The sequence below is a fragment of the Heteronotia binoei genome, chromosome 1, assembly GCF_032191835.1.
Source record: "Heteronotia binoei isolate CCM8104 ecotype False Entrance Well chromosome 1, APGP_CSIRO_Hbin_v1, whole genome shotgun sequence".
NCBI classification, from domain to species: Eukaryota; Metazoa; Chordata; class Lepidosauria; order Squamata; family Gekkonidae; genus Heteronotia; species Heteronotia binoei.
In genome coordinates, this window is record NC_083223.1 from 4,737,283 (window position 1) to 4,763,829 (window position 26,547).

The following is a 26,547-nucleotide window of genomic DNA, read 5'->3' on the forward strand; positions in this document are numbered from 1 at the left end:
CTGAATTTATAGCCCGCTCTTCACTCAGAGCAGCTTACAATCTCCTTCCCTTCCTCCCCCCACAACAGACACCCCTGTGAGGAAGGTGGGGCTGAGAGAGCTCAGAGAGAACTTGTGACTGACCCACGGTCACCCAACTGGCTGCACGGGGAGGAGGAGTGGAGAATCAAATCCAGTTCTCCCAGATTACAGTCTGCTGATCTTAATCACTTACACCAAACTGGATCAGAGCAGGAGCAAACCATGGCAGCCCCAGAATGAAGGGTCATGTGGAACAAACTGCGGTAGGGTTGAGAAATAAAACATCTGGGATGTGCACTCCTGGAAACCATAAAAGACTAAACCCTAAAGACAAAGGATGGCCTTAATGGCAGAAAGGCAAACGTAATAGATTGTCGTACACTGATGATATTAGGCAAGTCACCAGTTGTTGACGCCCAAGTCAACGTCCACCTGCTTCGGTAACAGCTGCTCGAGTCCTTAGTTACCAAAAAATCGCTGGCATTCAAGTACTGGGCTGTAAAATTATCAGCATAGCTTTGTAGGAGTTTGCGGAGACGTTGGGATGAGATGGATGCCGGAATGCCTGGGAGAGAGGGCGGCAAATCAACAGAGGTCAGGAGACAAGAAACTTGAAATGTGCTGAGCAGGGGGGGGGGTGTAGAAAAAGCCGAGCAGGAACTCATTTGCATATTAGGCCACACCCCTGGCATCACTATTGTTCACACAGAGCTTTTTTATAGAAAAAAACCAGCAAGAACTTATTGGCATATTAGGCCACACCCCCTGGCATCAGCATTGTTTCACACAGAGCGCTTTTGTGGGGAAAGCCCAAAAAGAACTCATTTGTATATTAGGCCACACACCCTGACACCACCATTGTTTCACAAAGGGCTCTTCTGTGGAAAAAAGCCCAGAGGAACTCATTTGCATATTAGGGCATACCCCCTGACACCACCATTGTTTTGCAAAGGGCTCTTCTGTGGAAAAAGACCACCCAGAGGAACTCATTTGCATATTAGGCCACACCCCCTGACACCACCATTGTTTCGCAAAGGGCTCTTCTGTGGGAAAAAGCCCAGAGGAACTCATTTGCATATTAGGCCATACCCCCTGACACCACCATTGTTTTGCAAAGGGCTCTTCTGTGGGAAAAAGCCCAGAGGAACTCATTTGCATATTAGGCCATACCCCCTGACACCACCATTGTTTTGCAAAGGGCTCTTCTGTGGGAAAAAGCCCAGAGGAACTCATTTGCATATTAGGCCACACCCCCTGACACCACCATTGTTTCACAAAGGGCTCTTCTGTGGATAAAAGCCCAGAGGAACTCATTTGCATATTAGGCCACATCGCCTGACACCACCATTGTTTCACAAAGGGCTCTTCTGTGGAAAAAAGCCCAGAGGAACTCATTTGCATATTAGGGCATACCCCCTGACACCACCATTGTTTTGCAAAGGGCTCTTCTGTGGAAAAAAAGCCCAGATGAACTCATTTGCATATTAGGCCACACCCCCTGACACCACCATTGTTTCACAAAGGGCTCTTCTGTGGAAAAAAACCAGAGGAACTCATTTGCATATTAGGGCATACCCCCTGACACCACCATTGTTTTGCAAAGGGCTCTTCTGTGGAAAAAAGCCCAGAGGAACTCATTTGCATATTAGGCCACACCCCCTGACACCACCATTGTTTCACAAAGGGCTCTTCTGTGGAAAAAAACCAGAGGAACTCATTTGCATATTAGGGCATACCCCCTGACACCACCATTGTTTTGCAAAGGGCTCTTCTGTGGAAAAAAGCCCAGAGGAACTCATTTGCATATTAGGCCATACCCGCTGACACCACCATTGTTTTGCAAAGGGGTTTTGTGGGAATATCCCAGCAGGAGCTCATTTGCATATTAGGCCACACCCCCTGATGCCAAGCCAGCTGGAACTGTGTTCCTGCTCCCAAAAAAAAATCCACCCAGTTCTCAGGCCAAAAGAAAGACAATTTATTTCTTTTTGCTGATTTCTAGTCCGCCCTTTCCCAAGTCGGACTCAGGGCGGATTACAACATAATAAACAGTTAAAATCACATCATAAGACAGTTTAAAAAATCTATTGTCCATCCCTGGACCAAAGGAGGCTAGATTGCGTTTGACATGGGCTAGGGCCTTCTCGGTAGCAGCACCAGAATTGTGGAATGCTCTCCCGGAGGCCATAAGGGCCCTGCGGGATCTTTCTACTTTCCGCAGGGCCTGTAAGACCGAATTGTTCCGACAGGCCTTTGACATCAAACCGGGAGAGAGCTGCCACCCGACATCATATAGAGTACTAGGTGATCACCGTCAGAAAAGAAGAACTCGCTTATATTGTAGTGACACAGCACCACAAAATGGTTTTAAAATCTTAAATTGCAATTATGTTTTATTGGTTTTTATTGGTTTTAACTTGTGAATATTGTCGGCCGCCCTGAGTCCGCTTGCGGAGAGGGCGGGATAGAGATTTAAAGTAATAAAATAAAAAATAATAATAAAATAAATAAATTTAAACAGTTAAAACCATTAAAATGAAATAAAATAAGGCAGCATCAGTGATACGTACACAGGATGAGGTCAGTGCAGGGAGGCCAATTAGACGGCGTGAGGACGCCCGCCTGCCTCAGCCAAAAGCCTGATGGAACAGCTCCGTTTTATCCCTCCGGAATAGCAGTGAATCCGGTAGGGCCCGCTTCTCCTTGGGGAGCTGATTCCACCAGGTTGGGGCCAGGACCGAAAAGGCCCTGGCCCTGGTCGAGACAAGCCATTGGGCCAAGGATGGTCAGAAGATGTTGATTGGCCGATGGTAGAGGCCTCCGGGGCTCGTATGGGAAGAGACGGTCCCGTAGGTATGTAGGTCCCAGGCGGCGTAAGGCTTTAAAAGTTAATATTAAAACCTTGAAACGGATCCGGTGCTCAACTGGTAGCCAGTGCAGACTGCACAGCAATGGCTGACTGCCTGCCCGTTCAGGTAGTTCAATCAGCAATTGTGCTGCTGCACTCTTCACTCACTGGACACCACGTAAGCAAAGTGCAAAAGAAAAAGTGGCCAACTAGTAATGCGCCAAATCATATCCAAAGGCACAGGTTGGATTAAACTGCTAGAGGCGTTAAGCCAAATCCAAGAAATATGGAATATGGAACTGGAAAAACGCCATTACGTTGGAGTTGTCTTCTCTCACCCCCAGACGCCATACCAATGGCTACATCCATTCTGGAGAAGACAGAGTTGCAGCTTTTACATTATCTGAGAAAACAGAGGACCTTCCAAGTTCACTCAGTTCAGCGGCAGGGCTAGGAGACGGAGCCTCTTTTGTGTAGTGGTTAAGTGCGCGGACTCTTATCTGGGAGAACCAGATTTGATTCCCCACTCCTCCACTTGCAGCTGCTGGAATGGCCTTGGGTTAGCCCTAGCTCTGGCAGAGTTGTCCTTGAAAGGGCAGCTTCTGTGAGAGCTCCCTCAGCCTCACCCACTTCTGTTGTGGGGGAGGAAGATAAAGGAGATTGTGACTGCTCTGAGTGGAGGGCGGAATATAAATCCGATGTCGTCGTCGTCTTCTATTCTGGCTTCAGAGGCAAAGAAAATGGAAAGACTGCAGAGGACATGGCCTTACAGCCAGGGAAGGAAGTAGGGCTGCCAAAAGATAACTATAACAGATGTAATTACTATCTCAGTTGCTACGGGCAATTACTGAAAATCACCACGAACCTTAGTGTAATAATAATAATAACAATCAAAGCAGTCCATACAATATTCCAAGCGCTTGATCCTATTTAGGGCTTTGGGATGGTATCATATGCGAGATCTTTATTGTACCATCTAGTCATAATTCTGAATGATTGGAGCTTCCTTGCTATGATCGGTGAAGTTTACAGTTTTGCGTTCCATATATTGGTAGAGGCATCCTCGTCAAGTAATATTCCCCAACCCTTTTGCCATTTTGCTTGGTATCGTGACGTTTTAGGTTTCAGATTATTTTTGCAACGTTTTGTAAATATGTGGAATTAAGCCATGATTTATATTGCCATATTCCTGTGTTATTTTTTTTCAAATGCTGTTAAGGGCTCTTTGAGAATTTTAGAGATTTTTAATTGATCAAGCATATGGTTAAGTTGCAGGGAAAGAAACCAGGGTATGGGCTCTCCCAGTTTCTAAGTCTATTCTTTGTAAAATGCCGCTACTTGAAGATATATTTATTATTCGTGACATATTTTGCGATACCCAAAATTTAAATAATATAGAGTTTTGGCCAGATAATATAGAATTTTGGCCAGGGGCAAACCAGTTTTGATTAAGAAAAGTTGAAAACCTCGAAATTATTGGTAGGAGTTGGCACCTTTTGTTATTCCAGATAGAGATGGGTATATAAATTCATTTTGCGCTATCTCTGTGGGAATTTTTCCTTTACCATTCCATAGTATTTTGTCTAGTCTTTTAAGTGCTACGGTATTGTTACATATTTTAACCCAGTCAGTAGTGTCTACTACCCTTAACATTTTAAAAGTATGCTGGAGGCTTATTGCTTTGTAGTATAGGAAAATGTCAGGGTACTTTAAACCTCTGTCTGTCTGTCTCTCTCTCACACACACACACAAGAAATACAGAAATACCCCCCTAAAAACAATAAAAAGAAAAGAAGATCAGGCCAGCCTAGGCCATTCGGGTTAGGGTCTTTTATTACTTCCACACACATAATCAAAAGCTACAGGAAAAGTAATAATAATCTTCCCCTCCTTTACTTGGAGGGAAATATTTTAAAAACATAAGAACATAAGAGAAGCCATGTTGAATCAGGCCAATGGCCCATCCAGTCCAACACTCTGCGTCACGTAAGAACATAAGAGAAGCCCTGTTGGATCAGGCCAATGGCCCATCCAGTCCAACACTCTGTGTCACATAAGAACATAAGAGAAGCCCTGTTGGATCAGGCCAATGGCCCATCCAGTCCAACACTCTGTGTCACATAAGAACATAAGAGAAGCCATGTTGAATCAGGCCAATGGCCCATCCAGTCCAACACTCTGCGTCACATAAGAACATAAGAGAAGCCATGTTGGATCAGGCCAATGGCCCATCCAGTCCAACACTCTGGGTCACATAAGAGAAGCCCTGTTGGATCAGGCCAATGGCCCATCCAGTCCAACACTCTGTGTCACACAGTGGCCAATATATGTGTGTGTATACACACACACACATATTTTCAGGCATGGTATTATCTTCTTCCCTCAGTTTCCAAAGCAGAAGGCTCCAAATTCTCCATTTTACCTGATATCTCCACATTGGGCAGATGAATTCGAAAAGTCCCGCCAAGAGGTGGGCTTGCCGTTTGCACCCTCCGAACTGTCAGGTTGACTCTTGCCTCACCCACAGCTCCTCTGCATAAGAAAATGCAACATGTGATGCACTACTTTTAGCCACTCATGCCAAGGATGGGACTTTAAACATTTCAGGCTGTGCTTTTAGAAAAGCCCAGAATCTTCCAGAATCCAAACTCAAGTTCACATTTACCTCAGTGAAACAAGAGGGAGTTCTTTGCAATAATCCGCCATGAAGAAGGACACGTTGTATACAGGTGAAGCTCCAACCACAGACACTGACTCTATAAATCCCCCATGTGGACAAGGTGGTCTTGCCTCTCTCTGAAAAACTAGAAGGAAACAAATTTTGGAAGCGATCGTGGGGGGGGGGGGGTCAAGACTCTTTGCAGAGTTTAAAACAAACTCAGCCCGATTCCCCTCCAGCCTTGTCCTGGTCTTGCACTCCTCTTCTCCATGGCGCTTCCGTCCGATTTCACACAAGCTGTTGTGGGGCTGTGACTCGCCCCACCTCTTTTGCACGGCAAGCAGAAACGGGTTTTCAGAGAATCTTGCTTGCCACAGGAAAGAGGAGGGGCAAGTTGCAGCCCCACGACAGTTTGTGTGAAATCAGATGGAAGCACCTAGAGAACTTAAGAACATAAGAGAAGCCATGTTGGATCAGGCCAATGGCCCATCCAGTCCAACACTCTGTGTCACATAAGAACATAAGAGAAGCCATGTTGGATCAGGCCAATGGCCCATCCAGTCCAACACTCTGTGTCACATAAGAACATAAGAGAAGCCCTGTTGGTTCAGGCCAACGGCCCATCCGGTCCAACGCTCTGTGTCACATAAGAACATAAGAGAAGCCATGTTGGATCAGGCCAATGGCCCATCCGGTCCAACGCTCTGTGTCACATAAGAACAGAAGAGAAGCCATGTTGGATCAGGCCAATGGCCCATCCGGTCCAACGCTCTGTGTCACATAAGAACAGAAGAGAAGCCATGTTGGATCAGGCCAATGGCCCATCCAGTCCAACACTCTGTGTCACATAAGAACATAAGAGAAGCCATGTTGGATCAGGCCAATGGCCCATCCAGTCCAACACTCTGTGTCACATAAGAACATAAGAGAAGCCATGTTGGATCAGGCCAATGGCCCATCCAGTCCAACACTCTGTGTCACATAAGAACATAAGAGAAGCCATGTTGGATCAGGCCAATGGCCCATCTAGTCCAACACTCTGTGTCACACTGTGGCAAAAAAAACCGCCAAGTACCATCAGGAGGTTCACAAGCAGAGCTAGAAGCTTTTCCACTTTGCCCCTCCTCAAGCACCAAGAATGCAGAGCATCACTGCCCCAGACTGTTCCAACAATATGCTGTGGCTAATAGCCACTGGTGGACCTCTGCTCCATATTTTTATCAATCCCCTCGTGAAACTGGCTATGCTTGTAACCGCCATCACCTCCTGTGGCAGTGAATTCCACGTGTTAATCACCCTTTGGGTGAAGAAGGACTTCCTTTTATCCATTCTAAACCAACTGCTCAGCAATTTCATCGAATGCCCACGAGTTCTTGTATTTTGAGAAAGGGAGAAAAGTACTTCTTTCTCTACCTTCTCCATCCCATGCATAACCTTGTAAACCTCTCTCATGTCACCCCGCAGTCAACGTTTCTCCAAGCTAAAGAGCCTCAAGCGTTTTAAACCTTTCTTAGGGAAGGTGTTCCAAACCTTTCATCATTCTAGTTGCCCTTTTCTGGACTTTTTTCCAATGCTATAATATCCTTTTTGAGGTGCAGTGAGCAGAATTGTACACAGTACTCCAAATGAGACCGCACCATCGATTTATACAGGGGCATTATGATACTGGCTGGTTTGTTTTCCCTTCTTAATAATTCCCAGCATGGCGTTGGCCTTTTTTACAGCAATCGCACACTGTCTTGACATTTTCAGTGAGAAGAGGACTGTGAGACCAGTACAAGGCTAGTGGGGAATTGGTCTCAGTTTTTCTTTTTTTAAAAAAAAATGAGTGCACTATCAAGGCATTTCACATCAACATCCCAACAACTGACAGAACCTTGTTTTAAAAATAGTTATCCACTGTTATCAAAGATTTCAGGTTTTCACGGCTGGTAACATCATTAAGGTTTGTAGAATCTTTCGGGATCAAGTGCCGTGTTCTACTGGAGAAAGTTTTCCTTCCAGACGTTCCCAATCAATGCACAGCAGCCAAGAAGGTCAGAGCGCCTGCTCCGGCTGCAACGCCACTGAGGATGTTCTCCGCAGCTGAGAACGAAACGTCTGGAAGGAAAACTTTCTCCAGTAGAACACGGCACTTGATCCCGAAAGATTCTACAAACCTTAATAGTTATCCACTGGTTTATTCAAATATCAAAGAATTAGCTAGAAACATAGCTCCAAAGGATAGGCATGCTGGTCTGCGCAGTAGAACATCTAAATCAGAGTCAAGGAGCATCTTAGAGACCAACCAGATTTTGGGGGGATATGAGATTTTGAAGTTCTCCTTAACGTCAGTCTTGCTGGTCACTTAAGGCACTGCTGGACTGGAATCTAGTTTAGCTAGGAATGGGTTCTCTAAAAATCAGTCTTTTTTTTTGAAATGGAAATGCTTCTTTCCCCCCCCCCTCCAAAAAAAATAAGAAAACGATTTATGTTAAGGGTTACTTTTCAGCAGGGGTGGGATTCTAGCAGGAGCTCCTTTGCATATTAGGCCACACACCCCTGATGCAGCCAATCCTTCAAGAGCTTACAAGGCTTTTTTGTAAGCTCTTGGAGGATTGGCTACATTGTGGGGGTGTGGCCTAATATGTAAAGGAGCTCCTGATAGAATTCCACCCCTGCTTTTCAGCAAATTATCTCTCTAAGTCATGTAATAAGGAAGAGAAGATAATTACCAACTATATCTCTGTCCGAAATTATAATCTCATCCACGAAGAACTGGACAGAAGTCTCAGCCGCACTAACAAAGGGTTCTAGATCTACCTGGTGCAGAAATACTGATGAGTTTTTCAGAAGATCTTTTAGGGATACAGAATTCTCCAAACAATCCCTCCAAAGATTGGTACAGACAAAATTCCAGCTGAAAGAAATTTGAAATACATTCATGCCATTAGGTTGACAGAACTAGGGGTTTCCCAACATTACTCAAATTGTTTTTTTTTTTTTTTGCATTAACAATATGATGCTTTGTACCTTTGCTCCCTGGAAATTTTTGTGGTACAGTGTGTGTGTGTGTTAAGTGCCGCTAAGTCACTTCCAATTTATAGAGACCCTATGAATTAATGACCTCCAAAATATCCTATCATTAGCAGCTTTGCTCAGATCTTGCAAAGTGACAACTGTGACTTCCTTAACTGAGTCCATCCATGTCATGTTGGGTCTTCCCAGTTTGGTGTAGTGGTTAACTGTGCAGACTCTTATTTGGGAGAACTGGGTTTGATTCCCCTCTCCTCCACTTGCACCTGCTAGCATGGCCTTGGGTCAGCCATAACTCGCATAGGAGTTGTCCTTGAAAGGGCAGCTGCTGTGAGAGCCCTCTCAGCCCCACCCACCTCACAGGGTGTCTGTTGGGGGCGGGGGAAGGTAAAGGAGATTGTGAGCTGCTCTGAGACTCTGAGATCCAGAGTATAGGGTGGGATATAAATCCCATGGCGTAGAGTGGTAAAGCTGCAGTACTGCAGTCCGAGCTCTCTGCTCACAACCTGAGTTCAATCCCAACAGAAGCTGGGTTCAGGTAGCCAGCTCAAGGTTGACTCCGCCTTCCATCCTTCCAAGGTCGGTAAAATGAGTACCCACCTTGCTGGGGGGAAAGAAGAAGACTGTAGATTTATACCCCGCTCTTCTCTCTGAATCAGAGTCTCAGAGCGACTTACAATCTCCTATATCTTCTCCCCCCACAACAGACACCCTGTGAGGTGGGTGGGGCTGGAGAGGGCTCTCACAGCAGCTGCCCTTTCAAGGACAACCTCTGCCAGAGCTCTGGCTGACCCAAGGCCATTCCAGCAGCTGCAAGTGGAGGAGTGGGGAATCAAACCCTGGTCTCCCAGATAAGAGAGCTGTGGCTGACCCAAGGCCATTCCAGCAGCTGCAAGTGGAGGAGTGGGGAATCAAACCCTGGTCTCCCAGATAAGAGAGCTGTGGCTGACCCAAGGCCATTCCAGCAGCTGCAAGTGGAGGAGTGGGGAATCAAACCCTGGTCTCCCAGATAGGAGAGCTCTGGCTGACCCAAGGCCATTCCAGCAGGGGCAAGTGGAGGAGTGGGGAATCAAACCCGGTTCTCCTTGATAGGAGAGCTCTGGCTGACCCAAGGCCATTCCAGCAGGGGCAAGTGGAGGAGTGGGGAATCAAACCCGGTTCTCCCAGATAGGAGAGCTCTGGCTGACCCAAGGCCATGCCAGCAGCTGCAAGTGGAGGAGTGGGGAATCAAACCCGGTTCTCCCAGATAAGAGAGCTCTGGCTGACCCAAGGCCATGCCAGCAGCTGCAAGTGGAGGAGTGGGGAATCAAACCCGGTTCTCCCAGATAAGAGAGCTCTGGCTGACCCAAGGCCATTCCAGCAGCTGCAAGTGGAGGAGCGGGGAATCAAATCCTGTTCTCCCAGATAAGCGTCCGCACACTTAACCACTACACCAAACTGGCTCTGGGGTAGATGACTGGGGAAGGCAATGCCAAACCACCCCGTAAAAAGTCTGCTGTGAAAACATTGTGAGAGCAGCATCAGAGTCGGAAATGACTGGTGCTTGCACAGGGGACTACCTTTACCTTCTTTATAAATCCAGTAGCTTCAACAGTTTCTTCCTGTTTTTCTTCTGCCTTCCACTTTTCCTAGCGTTATTGTCTTTTCCAGTCGACTCCCGCCTTTTCATAATGTGACCAAAACACAATAGCCTTTGTCTGATCATTTTAGCTTACAGGGAGAGTTTACTTTGTAGTATTGCTCTTCATACAAATGCAGCTGCCAGGATAACCTTTGGAAGGCACTGGGGGGAAACGCCTAACCACTAGCTGTCAGGTAGTTGTTCCAAATGTTTAGCCGAAAACTCTTTTGAACATATGAAGCTGCCTTATATTGAATCAGACCCTTGGCCCATCAAAGTCAGTATTGTCTTCTCAGACTGGAAGCGGCTCTCCAGGGTCTCAAGCTGAGGTTTTTCACACCTATTTGCCTGGACCCTTTTTTGGAGATGCCAGGGATTGAACCTGGGACCTTCTGCTTACCAAGCAGATGCTCTGCCACTGAGCCACAGCCCCATTCATGGCTCTCCAGGGTCTCAAGCTGAGGTTTTTCACGCCTACTTGCCTGGACCCTTTTTAGTTGGAGATGCCGGGGATTGAACCTGGGTCCTTCTGCTTCCCAAGCAGATGCTCTACCACTGAGCCACAGCCCCATTCATGGCTCTCCATGGTCTCAAGCTGAGGTTCTTCACACCTATTTGCCTGGACCCTTTTTAGTTGGAGATGCTGGGGATTGAACCTGGGACCTTCTGCTTACCAAGCAGATGCTCTACCACTGAGCCACCATCCCTCCCATATATATGAACATATGCAGCTGCCTTATATGAAGCTGAACATATGAAGCTGAATCAGACCCTCAGTCCATCAAAGTCAGTATTGTCTACTCAGACTGGCAGTGGCTCTCCAGGGTCTCAAGCTGAGGTTTTTCACGTTTATTTGCCTGGACCCTTTTTTGGAGATGCCAGGGATTGAACCTGGGACCTTTTGCTTACCAAGGAGATGCTCTGCCACTGAGCCACCGTCCCTCCCCTTTTGATTTAATTCCAAGCCATTGGTTCTGGTACGACCTTCTGGGGCAACAGAGAACAACTCCACACCTTCCTCTATATGACAGCCCTTCATGTGTGTGTGTGTGTGTGTGTGTGTGTTTGGTTCAGAACAATTTTATTTCAGAAATCATATACAAGGTAACAAATATATAAAGCCAAAATTGACAGTTTACAAATAGATTGTCACATGTTAATACAAGACATAAAAATAATTGGGACTTATTAATGCCAAACCAATAAACTAGAATTAGACGCGCCCTGTCCAAAAATACCACAAGCAAAATGATCTAGAAAAGGGGACCACTTAAGAAGAATATTCCCTGACATTACTCAGCCAGACAACAAACAAGGGAGGCAAATTTAACCTCCAATTTGTTGCTAGTGCAAACTTTGCTGCAGTTAGCAGCAAGGATATAAACGCCTTCTTCTGCTCAGATATCTTAAAGTCCTCCCAGAGATTGAGAAGGCAAATTTGTAACTGATGAAGAGAGCTTTGACTTTCAAAATCTCATACGCTGGAAAATTTGTTGGTCTTTAAGGTGCCGTGGGATTCGAATCTCGCACTTTACATGAGTTACAAGAGTCTACTGGAATAAGGAAGAGTGCCATTCATGGAAATATACAAAATACATTTTATACCTTTCTGGGCTTGTCTCATTAAGAGGCCACTGGCAGGTCAGATTCTTCCTCACTACATGTTGAAAGGTATCGGCGTAAGAGACTGCCACGAAGAGGGTGTTGCTCAAATAACCTTTATATGCAAAGCACAGCTGCGAAAGGAGAGAAGAAAGGGGACAGGGTGTAGTGGTTAAGTGTGCGGACTCTTATCTGGGAGAACCGGGTTTGATTCCCCACTCCTCCACTTGCAGCTGCTGGAATGGCCTTGGGTCAGCCAGAGCTCTCATCTGGGAGAACCGGGTTTGATTCCCCACTCCTCCACTTGCAGCTGCTGGAATGGTCTTGGGTTAGCCAGAGCTCTCTTATCTGGGAGAACCAGGTTTGATTCCCCACTCCTCCACTTGCAGCTGCTGGAATGGCCTTGTGTCAGCCAGAGCTCTCTTATCTGGGAGAACCAGGTTTGATTCCCCAGTCCTCCACTTGCACCTGCTGGAATGGCCTTGGGTCGGCCATAGCTCTCTTATCTGGGAGAACTGGGTTTGATTCCCCACTCCTCCACTTGCACCTGCTGGAATGGCCTTGGGTCAGCCAGAGCTCTCTTTTCTGGGAGAACCGGGTTTGATTCCCCACTCCTCCACTTGCAGCTGCTTAGAATGGCCTTGGGTCAGCCATAGCTCTTGCAGAGCTGTCCTTGAAAGAGCAGCTTTTGGGAGAGCCCTCTCAGCTGTGACACAGAGGCTGCAATCACACCCACTAAATAATGCACTTTCAATCCACTTTCCAACTGGATTTTGCCAGTTCACACAGTAAAATCTCATCGGAAAGTGCATTGAAAGTGGATTGAAAGTGCATTGTTTTAGTGTATGTGTGATCGCAACCAGAAAGAAGCAAGAGAGAGGGAGAAGGAAGCAGACTTACTCACGGGCCTGATAGGAGCTCTCCAGAGGCCTGATCCGGCCCTTGGGTTGCATGTTAAACACCCCTGGCCTAAACTATGATCTGCTTGAACTGCAATTCCTAGCAACATAGAGAATTCCTGAGATTTGGCCTGTGATTTTGGAACTTAAAGCTTGTGCCATCTAATGCAAATGCTAAAAAGTGTTAGACAGTTGAGCTAGTCCTTCTTATATTTTAGAATAATGTATTGCCTGTTCGACAAACTTTCCTAGAGGATTAATTTCATAATAAACTTCACACATCTTTTAAAACAAACAACTGGTGTGCAAACCTCGCCCCCTCCCCCCCCCACCACCAACAACATGGTTCCAGCCTTGTGATCTCAAATAATTACTCACATGGGTGTACTTGGTGACATCGTAAGCAGAGACAGACGGGTGTATCTTAACAAGGCTTTCTAGCTTGTGGGCGCTGAACCTTCCACAAAATGGCTCTGTCCAGCTGATTGCATGTCCCCCGCTGGTGAATTCCTCTGTGCCTGTTGGTGCTTAAGAAAATTAAGAACAGGCAGGCCTCAGATTCAGGAGCTCACAGGAGCACAGCTCTTGAACCTTTCTGAGCATTCCCTCTCTTCCTCCCCATCTACCTCGTCCATTGAATAATAGGTGCAGCTGCAGAACAATCCCTGGATTAGGAGAGCGGGCAGCCAGGCAGCCATCAGGAGCTTTGCCACACCCCAGCAGCCCTCGTTAACCCCTGGAGAAGCCCGCACCACCCTTTCTCCACTTCTTATGTGATTTTGGGCAGTGGGTGGCTTGCTGGCCTTTTGAACCACACATGGATCTCTAGCCAGTCCAAGCAGGCCTCGCTTGCCCAAGGTTCTCCTTTCTTGCATCAGGTTGCTTTTGGCTGGGGGAAGGCATATGCTAATGAGTTATGCCAATGAGCTCCACCACCTGTTTTTCTACAAAATGACCCCTGGGAACAGGTCTTCTGCCCAAGGTATGCAGCAGACAAGACTGAGTGCAATGGGTTTTACAACACCACGGTGCCACAAGTTATGGAAACCTTCATTCTCAATGGGCAGGAGAGAAACGGTTCTCATGGCAAATGATATCCGCTGGCAGTGAGGGGAAAGAAATGCAGATAGAAATGAGAGGAAGGTAAAAGTTTAGCCTGCAGCTGGAAGGGAAATCTAAATACTAGAGAATAATGCCAACCAATCCACACATCTCAAAAAGAAAAAGTAGCGTGAGAGACAGTGGGTAAAAAGCGTTGAATTACAACCAGAGAAATCTGGGTCCGAAAACTCGCTTGCTATGCAATTCTCCGGGAAACCTTGAGCCATTCACTTTCTCTCTCTCAGCTTTTTTGGTAGCAGGAACTCTTTTGCATATTAGGCTACACCCCCTGATGTAGCCAATCCTCCAAGAGCTTACAAGGCTCTTATTCCAGGGCCTCCTATAAGCTCCAGGAGGACTGGTTACATCAGGGGTGTGTGGCCTAATATGCAAATTGAAACAAACATGCAAACAAACCAAGTTACCATGCTCAAATCCAGCCCGCAGAAGGATGTTGGCTGATGAGGGCTTCGTTTCACATCTTATTGAAAGAAGGTCCTCCAGAGCTTTCTGGACCTGTCAAAATTTGGAGCAAACAGTTCGGCTTTGCACGGGGAAGGGGAGGGCACCCCGAAAAATGTTAAAATATTTGAACAAGTAAAAACAACATGTAAAATGATAAAACGGATCAGTAAAAACACAAAGAAACAACAGCAGAACCAGGAAGGAGAGCCAATACCCGTTAACAGAGGCGTGGCAAACAATATGAAAAGTTTTTCACCCACTGGCAGAAGACAAGAAGAAAGGAGAAAGGAAAAGGAGGGCAAAGAAGAAGAAGAGGAGGAGGAGGAAGAAGAAGAAGATGAGAAGGAAGAGGAAGAGGAGGAGGAAGAAGAAGAAGAGCAGGAGAAGGAGGAGAAAGAGGAAGAAGGAGGAGGTGGAGAAAGAAGAAGAAAAAGAAGAAGAGGAGAAGGAGGAGGAAGAAGAAGAAAAAGAAGAGAAGGAAGAGGAGGAGGAACAAGAAGATGAGGAGAAGGAAGAAGAGGAGGAAGAAGAAGAAGAGCAGGAGGAGGAGGAGAAAGAGGAAGAAGGAGGAGGTGGAGGAAGAAGAAGAAAAAGAAGAAGAGAAGGAGAAGGAGAAGGAGGAGGAGGAGGAAGAAGAAAAAGAAAAAGAAGAGAAGGAAGAGGAGAAGGAGGAAGAAGAAGATGAGGAGAAGGAAGAGGAGGAAGAAGAAGAGAAGGAGGAGGAAGAAGAAGAAAAAGAAAAAGAAGAGAAGGAAGAGGAGAAGGAGGAAGAAGAAGAGGAGGAGAAGGAAGAGGAAGAGGAGGAAGAAGAAGAAGAGCAGGAGGAGGAGAAAGAGGAAGGAGGAGGTGGAGGAATAAGAAGAAGAAAAAGAAGAAGAGGAGAAGGATAAGGAGGAGGAGGAAGAAGAAAAAGAAGAGAAGGAAGAGGAGAAGGAGGAAGAAGAAGAGGAGAAGGAAGAGGAAGAGGAGGAAGAAGAAGAAGAGCAGGAGGAGGAGGAGAAAGAGGAAGGAGAAAGAGGAGGAGGAAGAAGAAGAAGAGGAGAAGGAAGAGGAGGAAGAAGAAGAAAAAGAAGAGAAGGAAGAGGAGAAGGAGGAAGAAGAAGAGGAGGAGAAGGAAGAGGAGGAAGAAGAAGAAGAGCAGGAGGAGGAGGAGAAAGAGGAGGAGGAAGAAGAAGAAGAGGAGAAGGAAGAGGAGGAAGAAGAAGAAAAAGAAGAGAAGGAAGAGAAGGAGGAAGAAGAAAAGGAGGAGGAGATTGGATTTATACCCTGCCCTTCGCTCCCCAAAGGAGTCGCGGAGCAGCGTACAATCTCCTGCTCTTACTTTCCTCACAACAGTCACTCTGTGAGGTAGGTGGGGCTGAGAGAGCTGTGACTGGCCCAAGATCACCCAGCTTGCAATGCACTGGGTTCAGAGACGTTCAGAAGACAACATACTTTATTGGCGAGTATATCACAAAGACAACATGGCGGGGCCGGGTCCCCTATTATATACATTTCCCGGAACAACTCTCTTCCTGGTCAAGTCCAATCCTGACCAGTTAAACTTCCCGCCACTGATCGTCATAGGCAGGCTGCATTCGTCCCTTCTAGTCACTTCCCGCAGGCGCTCTGCGCTGTACTATCCGTGGACGAATGCAATACACAAGACAGCTGGCTGAATGTAGAGAAGTGGGGAATCAAACCTGATTCTCCTAGATCAGTGTCTGCCACTCTTAACCACTACGCCAAGCTGGCTCTCAAAAGGGAAACAGAAGAACCTCCCTTGAGAGGAAGGTTCCCTGGGGGATCCCAAAGTTCCAAATATCTCCTTGAACTCAAAAGGAGTATACATACTTGTCCAGCGGTAGCATTTGTTGGCAGGAAGATGCTGCTTACGTTGCCCCAGGCAAGACTGAATTGTCCGGTACCAGATAACGTCAGCATCTGGGAATCAAAAAGGAACGTTTATTTACCAGATATATCAATGAAGGCCCCTAGATAGGAAACTTCCTTCTCACTTGGGGACGTGAAGAATACTGATCTGCCTGAAGTTCTAAAAGGAAATACTGGCCTTCTGAGACTGCAACTGCCATATTCTGGAAGTCATCAAAACTGGACTGAACAAAGAAGAAGACGACAACGACAGCAGATTTATACCCTGCCCTTCTCTCTGAATCAGTCTCAGAGTGGCTCACAATCTCCTTTATCTTCTTCCCCCACAACAGACACCCTGTGAGGTGGGTAGGACTGAGAGAGCTCTAACAGCAGCTGCCCTTTCAAGGACAGCTCTGTGAGAAGCTATGGCTGACCCAAGGTCATTCCAGCAGCTGCAAGTGGACGACTGGGGAATCAAACCTGGTTCTCCCACATAAGAGTCTGCACACTTAACCACTACACCAAACTGAGGGAAGCCCCTCCATAAATCTGGGACTCAGAGCATAACCACAAGGCTGACCTGTATTTCCGGAAGCTGGGATGCGGTGGCGAGTATTTCGTGCCTCTCTCTGCGATAAGTGTTCACCACATCAGGATTCAGCCAGGTATTGTGCACTTGGACCCCAACGCTCATTCCATTGCTTGGTGATTTCCCACGATACACTGCTTCCAAATAGTACATGGTGCCCCCCGTTAATTCGAATTTTTCAGATTTTGGGTTCCCAGGCTGTCTCCAGTTTTCCTCCCAGTTTGTCAACTGTCCAGGAATTCCATCAGGAATGGATGCAACCTCAACCTGTTTCCAAAAAAAAAGGAAAGCTGTGAGAAGGTGAGTGTGGAGAAGGTGTGTTGCCGTAACCCAGACATGGGCTTGGGTCCACAATAATATATCAGCACAGCAGGCATAAGGACTTCAACCCACAAAGTGTGATTTTTCCATCCCTGCCAGGGGCATTTCATGGCAGGGAGAAGGCCAGAATAGAATGTTCCATTAAAAAAAACCCCTTAGCATCCATGGAAACATAAGTATGGATAAAACCTATAATCTTTAAGAACATAAGAGAAGTCATGTTGGACCAGGCCAATGGCCCATCCAGTCTGTGTCACACAGTGGCCAAAAAAACTAGGTGCCATTAGGAGGTCCATCAGTGGGGCCAGGACATTAGAAGCCATCCCACTGTTCCCCCCACCCCCAAGAACCAAGAATACAGGGCATCGCTGCCCCAGAAAGAGAGTTCCAACAATACCCTGGGGCTAATAGCCACTGATGGACCTCTGCTCCAATGTGTATCCAATCCCCTCTTGAAGTTGTCTATCGTTGCAGTCGCCGCCACCTCTTGTGGCAGTGAATGCCACGTGTTAATCACTCTTTGGTGAAGAAGGACTTCCTTTTATCAGTTCTAATCCGACTGCTCAGCAATTTCATTGAATGTCCACAAGTTCTCGTATTGTGAGAAAGGGAGGAAAGTACTTCTTTCTCTACCTTCTCCAGCCCATGCATAATCTTGCAAACCTCTATCATGTCACCCCGCAGTCGACGTTTCTCCAAGCTAAAGAGCCCCACGCGTTTTAACCTTTCTTCATAGGGAAAGTGTTCCAGCCCTTTAAACATTCTAGTTGCCCTTTTCTGCACTTTTCCCAATGCTATATCTTTTTCTGAGGTGTGGTGACCAGAATTGTACACAGGTGTGCCAACCAGAATTGCCATAGGGCTGGCCCTCCAAAGCCACCATTTTCTCCAACTGACAATCATCTATAATTCCAGAAGATCTCTGGAACCCACCTGCAACATGCATCTTGGCAAAGACTTGCATTACAGTGTCTTCCCCCCACCCCTCCCGCCCCTTTTTAAAATATGTATACCCATCTGGGAACTTTTAAGTTTACTGAAGAAGGGAGGTTTTTCCAGAAAGGAGCTTTTACTGGATTTTTAAGCTGCGGAGTCTTGTGAGCAAAAATTCTACTTTATGAGCTACTGACATCACAGTTGTGAGCGAGCGATTTGGTTGCTGCATAAATTAGTTTGTTCTGGGGCTGCCCTTCCTGAGCAAAGAAAAAAAAGGTGTGAGCCAGAGGCTAAAAAACTGTGAGCTAGCTCACACTAACTCAGCTTAGAGGGAACATTGGTCTCCAGTATCTAGGTGCCTCCCCCGTTTCAACAAAGAAAAAGAGCTAAAGGAAAGACTGGGTGGGGGGGGGAGAGTGTTGGGGGTTTGTTTTAATTACTTTTAAGATGTGATTGGTATTGTTTTTAATTGGTCAGCTGCCTTGGTGGCCCTTCTGAGGGCAGAGAAGTGGGGAGACGTTTTGGAAAATTCTGGGGAAAGGACGGTGAGGGGAAGGGATGGTGGCTCAGTGGTAGAGCATCTGCTCGGTAAGCAGAAGGTCCCAGGTTCAATCCCTGGCATCTCCAAAAAAGGGTCCAGGCAATTAGGTGTGAAAAACCTCAGCTTGAGACCCTGGAGAGCCGCTGCCAGTCTGAGTAGACAATACTGACTTTGATGGACCAAGGGTCTGATTAGGTAGAAGGCAGCTTCATATGTCCATATGTCCAAAATAAATTAACTAACAGATGGTGAGAATATTGAGTGAACAATAGCAAGGCCACACATCTTCTCTTGTTAGGAACTGAAAAGAAAGCAGTGCATAAGAAATGGTTGCCAGTTTGGTGTAGAGCCAGTTTGGTGTAGTAGTTAAGTGTGCGGACTCTTATCTGGGAAAACCAGGTTTGATTCCCCACTCCTCTGCTTGTCACCTGCTGGAATGGCCTTGGGTCAGCCATAGCTCTGGCAGAGCTGTCCTTGAAAGGGCAGCTGCTATAAGAGCTTTCTCAGCCACACCCACCTCACAGGGTGTCTGTTGTGGGGGAGGAAGATAAAGGAGATTGTGAGTCACTCTGAGACTCTGAGATTCAGGGTGGAGGGCGGAATATAAATCCAATGTCGTCGTCTTCTTCCTCCCCCCTCCCCCTCTCAAACTACTATTGCCACAGTGGAAATTAGACATGCCATCTGACTTTTCTCTTTGGCATTAAAAAATGTGGGATGCCTATATTCTGGTGAAGAATATTAAAGAAATTGAACTTCTGCCTTCATCATCAAACTTTGCTGCCGTACAGTTTCCTATTTTAGAGTATTTAACAGCTCAAAATGAAATTCCTAAAACGATTAGATGCTATGTCTCTATGGTAAGATCTTTTCCTTTTATTCTATGTATGGTTTTCACTTTAAACATCTGTGTCATTATGTCTATAGCAGGGGTGGCCAAACTGTGGCTGGGGAGCCACATGTGACTCTTTCATACATATTATGCGGCTCTTGGAGAGCCAGTCTGGTGTAGTGGTGAAGTGTGCGGACTCTTATCTGGGAGAACCAGGTTGTGAGCTGCTCTGAGACTCTTCGGAGTGGAGGGCAGGATATAAATCCAGTATCATCTTCTTCAAAGCCCCCACCGCCCCTTTGGCCAGCTTGAAGAAGACATTTGTCTCTTTAAATCACTTGTTCAAGTCAAGCCACCCACCAGCTTGGAGAATGCTTTTAAAGTTAACTTTGCTTTCTTTCCACCTCTCCCTCCCCATTTTTCCTTCCTTCCTTCCTTCCTTCCTTCCTTCCTTCCTTCCTTCCTTCCTTCCTTCCTTCCTTCCTTCCTTCCTTTGGAGAGCCAGTTTGGTGTAGTGGTTAAATGTGCGGACTCTTATCTGGGAGAACCGGGTTTGATTCCCCACTCCTCCATTTGCACCTGCTAGCATGGCCTTGGGTCAGCCATAGCTCTGGCAGAGGTTGTCCTTGAAAGGGCAGCTGCTGTGAGAGCCCTCTCCAGCCCCACCCACCTCACAGGGTGTCTGTTGTGGGGGAGGAAGGGAAAGTAGATTATGAGCCGCTCTGAGACTCTTCGGAATGGAGGGCGGGATATAAATCCAATATCTACTTCTTCTTCTTCTTCCTTCCTTCCTTCCTTCCTTCCTTCCTTCCTTCCTTCCTTCCTTCCTTCCTTCCTTCCTTCCTTCCTTCCTTCCTTCCTTCCTTCCTTCCTTCCTTCTCTCAAGCAGCTGGCATTCATGTCTTGAGGCTCTCAGACATCTGATGTTTATTCTATGTGGCTCTTACGTTAAGCAACTTTGGCCACCCCTGGTCTATATATACAAGGAACACTGTGTTTTATCAGATCTGAACCTATTTTGTCTCACGCTTGTACTTAGTATTGTATAATGAGTTGGTTAGGTTGTACATGTTTTATTTGATCATATTGAAAACACAATAAAGATTATATTGGGGGGGGGGGGGTTTCAGTTTGAGACCAATGGCACCTCAGAGGTCATGACTGAGGTAACTTTTCTTTGGTGTATGACTTTACTTATACCAAAGAAAAATTACCTCAGTCATAACAAGCTGATTGGGAGGGGGGCAGCCACGAAACACTGAGCCATCTGAAAGGACTTTGCTGCCACCCTCCCCTGAGGCAGGAGTGAACGCCTCACAGTCGGACATTATGAGGCGTCTCCCTGGCCTATTGTTCTGCCCAGCCAATCACAAGGCTCAGAGTCAGGTCTTCATTTGCATGCCTCACAGTATATAACTGCACGGCTGCTGCGAGGTCACTATCATTTGCAGAGGGGCTAAGGAAGAAGGGGAGGGGAACAAAACCAACCAAGACATGGCTGCTGCCCGCAGGGGCAGAAAGGCCGCCGCCTACTGGAGGAGGAGGAAGCGGCGGCAGACGTGGTCCGCAAGGGTTCAGACGAGGCGCAAGAAGCTACGTTCCAAGCAAAGGAGGAGGACCGGAACCCAACGCGCCGTAAGATTTGCAAGGAGTCGCTATCGAGCGAGGCGAAATACAACAACCAGGCATTTCGACAGGCGGCTGCGGAAGAGGGTGCTTTCGGGCTACAGGACCAGGTATCCTGCACGCTCCAACAGTAGAAAAGCCTATCGTGGGATGCCACGGAGGGTAGGCAGACCGAGGAGAGACAGGCGAAAAAGTGGCGTTAGGTCTAGATACCTGCGTGCCACTCTAAAGAAAACAGCCAGGAAGAACCGAGCCAACCACCCGAGGCTTGCCGTCCCCCAAAAAGGCCGAAGGAAAACACGTAAAAACGAAGACGATATTTTCTACAGTATGGCCAACACTTCCAGTTTGGATGGAACCCCTGAGGAGAGGCAGTCCAAGAAACACTCGGTTCATTTTGCCAATTCCACCAACATGAGGACCAAGGAGACGGAGCAGCACTTGCAAGACGACTCCGTCGATAACCAACCAAGCCAGCAGCCAGTGGTACCCAAGAAACGTGGCCGGCATTCGGCCACCTCGGCCCAGAGAAGCCGATAAAGCTCTCGCCCGCATCCCTCACTCTTCTCCGAACAGCAGCCTGCAGGCCTCAGGAAACATGAAGAAGAAGGGAGAGGAAAAGAAACCCACCAGCCTGCTTGTAAGATCCAAGAGAGTTCGTATTTCACTCTAGATGAACGAGACCAGCTAACACCTACACCGACCATGAAAACAAATAATTTTGCTGAACCACTGGAACTAGTATTTTCAGTGGAAGGGGGGGAGGGGTGCAAATTTGTGATCCATTGCACGCTTCATAGGCAAGATGTCACCCGCAAAGTAAAAGACCCATCTCCTCTGCGTCCACCCACTGAGAGAAATGTCTTTACTCGGTATCAGAAGAAAAATAAACTGCCTGTACCTTTAATGGAGTACCACGAGACACGAGTAGAGATTTGTCATCTTTTAGTAAAGGACTACTGTATCTTGGTGTCTTTCCCTCCAAGGAATTCGTCTTAAAATGCTAATAAAGCTGGATCTTTTTAACATGTATACTGTGCTGTGGAATTCCCTCTGAAGAGAAATTGAGGGGGGGTGAGGCGTTTGAGGAATGAGAGAGGTTTCTTGTGTGAGGGGAAATGTTCTCCCCAGTAAAACCAAAGCCACTTTAAAGCCAGTATCAGTTACCATCAGCATCTCCCAACGCAGTTAGCAATTCGTTCATAAATACTTGATACATACGGGTACACCAACACCTGAAGAGCATACACATGAATACACATGAAGCTGCTTTATACTGAATCAGACCAGAGCTTTTTCTGTAGCAGGAGCTCCTTTGCATATTAGGCCACACAGCCGTGAGGTAGACAATTTTCCAAGAGCTTACAGGGCTGTTAGTCCTTTTAACTGGAGATGCCAGGGGTTGAACCTGGGACCTTCTGCATGCCAAGCAGATGCTCTATCAATGAGCCACAGTCCCTCCTCAGGAGCCATGCTTCCTCATACCTCACCTCTTTTGAAAGCATGTGCATGAACTGTAAGACAAGACCCCCCCTTCCTGGTTTAAATTTCAACTGAGCCAAGAATTCACTATTCTGGCAAAATTGTTGGTCCGTCAGTATCAGCTCTTTGTCTACGACATGGCATTCAAGGATACCGATCCAGGTATGTAAGTCAAGAGCATATGAAGCTGAACACACAAAAAGCAGTAGAATAATGCTAATAGTTACATTAAAGAAAATTTACATTCAACGGGGTAGCCCTAAAACAGACTTCCTTATTTACATCGTTTATACCCCCACCTTTCTTCCGGCGAAATGGCGCACAGCGTTCTCTACTCCATGTTATCCTCACAACACACACTCTGAGGTAAGACACGCTGAGGATGTGGAACAGGCCCAGGGTCAACCAGACACGGCCATGTTCTGGCATGATGTGAAAATAGGGTTGAATTAAGCTAGCTTTAATTAATTGGAAGGAAATTTCACATGCATGGCAGCATGGTCGTGTGAACATCTGAAGCTGCCTTCTACTGAATCAGACCCTGGATCCCTCAAAGTCAGTATTGTCTACTCAGACTGGCAGCGGCTCTCCAGGGTCTTAAGTGGAGGTTTTTCATGCCTATTTGCTCGGACCCTTTTTTGAAATTGGAGATGCCGAAGATTGAACCTGGGACCTTCTGCTTGCCAAGCAGATGAAAATATGAACATATGAAGCTGCCTTATATTGAATCAGGCCCTTGGTCCATCAAAGTCAGTATTGTCTTCTCAGACTGGCAGCGGCTCTCCAGGGTCTCAAGCTGAGGTTTTTCACACCTATTTGCCTGGACCCTTTTTTGGAGATGCCGGGGATTGAACCTGGGACCTTCTGCTTGCCAAGCAGATGCTCTACCACTGAGCCACCGTCCCTCCCCAAAATATATGAACATATGAAGCTGCCTTCTATTGAATCAGACCCAGCTTTGATTTGGGCAGTACTTGCTGAGGGACTTCTGTTTCTCCTAGACTTTATGGTATACCATAGAGTCTCTCCTGTGAAGGTAACATTTGCTCTAAGGGGACGTAATCTCTGGAGATCAGTTATCATTCTGGGAAAGCTCTATCCCCCTCCTGGAGGTTGGCTACCCTGTTAACTGGGCCATTGTGTCTGTCTGAATGCAGGCCACTCTAGTGAGAGGAAGGAAGGAAGGAATATAGCTTGGGAGAGGGAGAGGTGGAAAGAAAGCAACCTTAACTTTAACCACAGAGATGTGGTTAAATTTTTGCCTGATATGTGAATGCTGACATGGGATGCTGAAATGGGGTAATCTACGTTAAATAGGGATGGGTGGGAGGAAAATTATTTTTGAACGTCCTCATTCCTTCTGCACAGCTCTTATTGTACCAGGAACCGATAAAAACAGAAAACCCAAAAAATATTACAGGGCTCTTAGTGCAGGGGCAACTGTAAGCTCCAGGAGGACTGGCTATATCAGGGGGTGTGGCCTAATATGCAAAGAAGTTCCTGCTACTAAAAGAGCCCTGCATAGTACCGAGAGGTCCTGCTTTGATTCTCAACAAAAGGGGCCCAAGGTGACCAAAAACCGCCACAGAGGACAATGAAAAGGGTGGCAGCCCGGCTGTTCTCACTTCGGCCTGAAGTCACTTATGGTACCTTCTTCCCTGGATCTTCAGACAGGCTGAAGTACAAAGAAGCCTCGGCATCCGCCTGGATCCAGAACGTGTAGTTGTTTGTCTGAGGTGCCACAAAAAAGCCACGTAGCCGGGCACTGGGGGACGGAAGAGACACAGTACATGAAGCAGGCTTGCAAACAAATAAAGAGAACAGCAGCACCTCGAAGACTAACAGATTTTATTGTAGTGTAAGCTTTCGAGAAGCACAGCTCTCTGTGTCAGATGCATTACAGACAGTCACTCTCTAGGGCAGGGGTGTCAAACACGCGGCCTGAGGACCAAATCAAGCCCCCAGAAGGCTCCTATCAGGCTCGCAAGCAACTCACAGTTGTCTGTTTCCTTCTCCCTCTCTCTTGCTTCCTTCTGCATCCCAACTTCCTTTGCCAGGCTTACTCAATTGCACAGCAGAGCTACAGAGCAAAGCTCTTCCCTTGGGGAGGAAGTGGGGGAAGGAGAGCTAGCTTTGCTAGGCTCTCTCAATTGCACAGCAGAGCTACTGAGCCAAGCCTCTCTCTTCCTTCTGTTGGTTGAGGCTCAACAAGTCAGTGAGGTGGATTAGGCTGAGTGTGTGTGTTTGTATCCTTTATAAAGTTTATATCTCCCCTACTTGGCATTGCATTTTATGGCACACAGGGCCCGACCCGACAAGGTAAAGATCCGGCCCTCATAACAAATGAATTCGACACCCCTGCTCGAGGGAACCTTGGGGAACTACATTCTCAGAGAGAAGCGGTCTAAGGATCGCTAGCAGAGCATCTTCAGAAGCCTCACCAAAGTATGATTCCCAATTCCCAATTAAACACTTATTTTCTTTAAGATTATTTGTGGCATAGGTCTGCCCTATTCAGGGGTGGCCAAACTTGCTTAACTCAAGAACCACATAGAATAAACGTCAGATGTTTGAGAGCCCAAAAACATGAACATCAGATATTTACACCAATTTGCTGTAGTGGTTAAGTGAGTGGACTCTTATCTGGGAGAACCGGGTTTGATTCCCCACTCCTCCACTTGCACCTGCTAGCATGGCCTTGGGTCAGCCATAGCTCTGGCAGAGTTGTCCTTGAAAGGGCAGCTTCTGTGAAAGCTCTGTCAGCCCCACCCACCTCACAGGGTGCCTGTTGTGGGGGGAGAAGATATGGGAGAGCGTAAGCTGCTCTGAGTCTCTGATTCAGAGAGAAGGGTGGGGTATAAATCAGTCTTCTTCTGGAGGGAGGGAGGGGGGGAGGGAAGGAAGGAAGGAAGAAAGGAAGGAAGGAAGGAAGGAAGGAAGGAAGGAAGGAAGGAAGGAAGGAAGGAAGGAAGGAAGGAAGGAAGGAAGGAAGGAAGGAAGGAAGGAAGGAAGGAAGGAAGGAAGGAAGGAAGGAAGGGAGGGAGGGAGGGAGGGAGGGAGGAAAGGAAGGCAGGAAAGAGAGTAAGGAAAGGAAAGGAAAGGAAAGGAAGGAAGGAAGGGAGGGAGGGAGGAAGGAAAGGAAAGGAAAGGAAAGGAAAGGAAAGGAAAGGAGGGAGGGAGGAAGAAAGGAAGGAAGGAAGGAATGGAGGAGGGAGGAAGATAGATGGATGGATGGATGGATAGATAGATAGATAGGTAGGTAGGTAGGTAGGTAGGTAGGTAGGTAGGTAGGTAGGTAGGTAGGTAGGTAGGTAGGTAGGTAGGTAGATAGATAGATAGATAGATAGATAGATAGATAGATAGATAGATAGATAGATAGATAGATAGATAGATAGATAGATAGATAGATAGATAGATAGATAGATAGATAGATAGATAGATAGATAGATAGATAGATAGATGATGAGAGAGAGAGAGAGAGAGAGAGAGAGAGAGAGAGAGAGAGAGAGAGGAGGGACATGGAGGTAGAAAGAAAGCAACTTTAAAATGTATTCTCTAGCTGCCAGCTGGCTTGGCTTGGAGAAGTGGTTTAAAGAGACAAATGCCTTCTCCAAGCCAGCTGATGGGGGTGGTGGGGGCTTTGAGAGCCACACAATATATGTGAAAGAGCCACATGTGGCTCCCAAGCTGCAGTTTTGCCATCGCTCTATATTCATGCAAAAAAAAATGCCATGAATTATCACATTATAGTACAAAGCAGAGTCCTTCAAAGATCACGGCGTACCTGAATGGTTGTTGTCCCCCTGGCAGGAGACCTAATGGCAAACTAGCATTAGGCACCAGCTGCTGCCTGTATTCAGGGGCGGCTTCACCAGGGCTTGTGTCCGTGCCTTCCCAGACTTCAAAAAGAAGCCCTCTGTTTCCTGGGAAATTGCAAACAAAAATTACATCATCGTGGTTTGTGAAAATTTTGACCTCGCCAATGGAGGCATACCAGAAACTCTTCGTATAGACGAATACTTAAAAAATGTAGGAGGAGATCAGATGATAAACCTGAATGTTTTTACTACAGAATTTCCAGTGATTCCTCGAGCCATCTTTTCCAATTCCAGGTAGCTCTATACTAAGAACCAGA

At 46.8% G+C, this 26,547-nt stretch overlaps 1 protein-coding gene across 1 annotated transcript in view; it reads right to left on the bottom strand.

Moving 5' to 3' along the window:
* The window catches only part of PKHD1 (PKHD1 ciliary IPT domain containing fibrocystin/polyductin), a 323,925-nt gene that overhangs the window by 286,078 nt on the left and 11,300 nt on the right, over window positions 1-26,547 (bottom strand). Inside the window, exons 4-14 of the mRNA XM_060256755.1 lie at window positions 26,197-26,335; window positions 24,063-24,177; window positions 16,666-16,941; window positions 16,065-16,154; window positions 14,180-14,282; window positions 13,044-13,183; window positions 11,770-11,900; window positions 8,243-8,427; window positions 5,535-5,673; window positions 5,292-5,401; window positions 402-586 (exon numbers count right to left, since the gene is read on the bottom strand). Coding sequence (XP_060112738.1) covers window positions 402-586; window positions 5,292-5,401; window positions 5,535-5,673; window positions 8,243-8,427; window positions 11,770-11,900; window positions 13,044-13,183; window positions 14,180-14,282; window positions 16,065-16,154; window positions 16,666-16,941; window positions 24,063-24,177; window positions 26,197-26,335 — 1,613 coding nt within the window. The remainder of the gene's footprint in view (window positions 1-401; window positions 587-5,291; window positions 5,402-5,534; window positions 5,674-8,242; window positions 8,428-11,769; window positions 11,901-13,043; window positions 13,184-14,179; window positions 14,283-16,064; window positions 16,155-16,665; window positions 16,942-24,062; window positions 24,178-26,196; window positions 26,336-26,547) is intronic.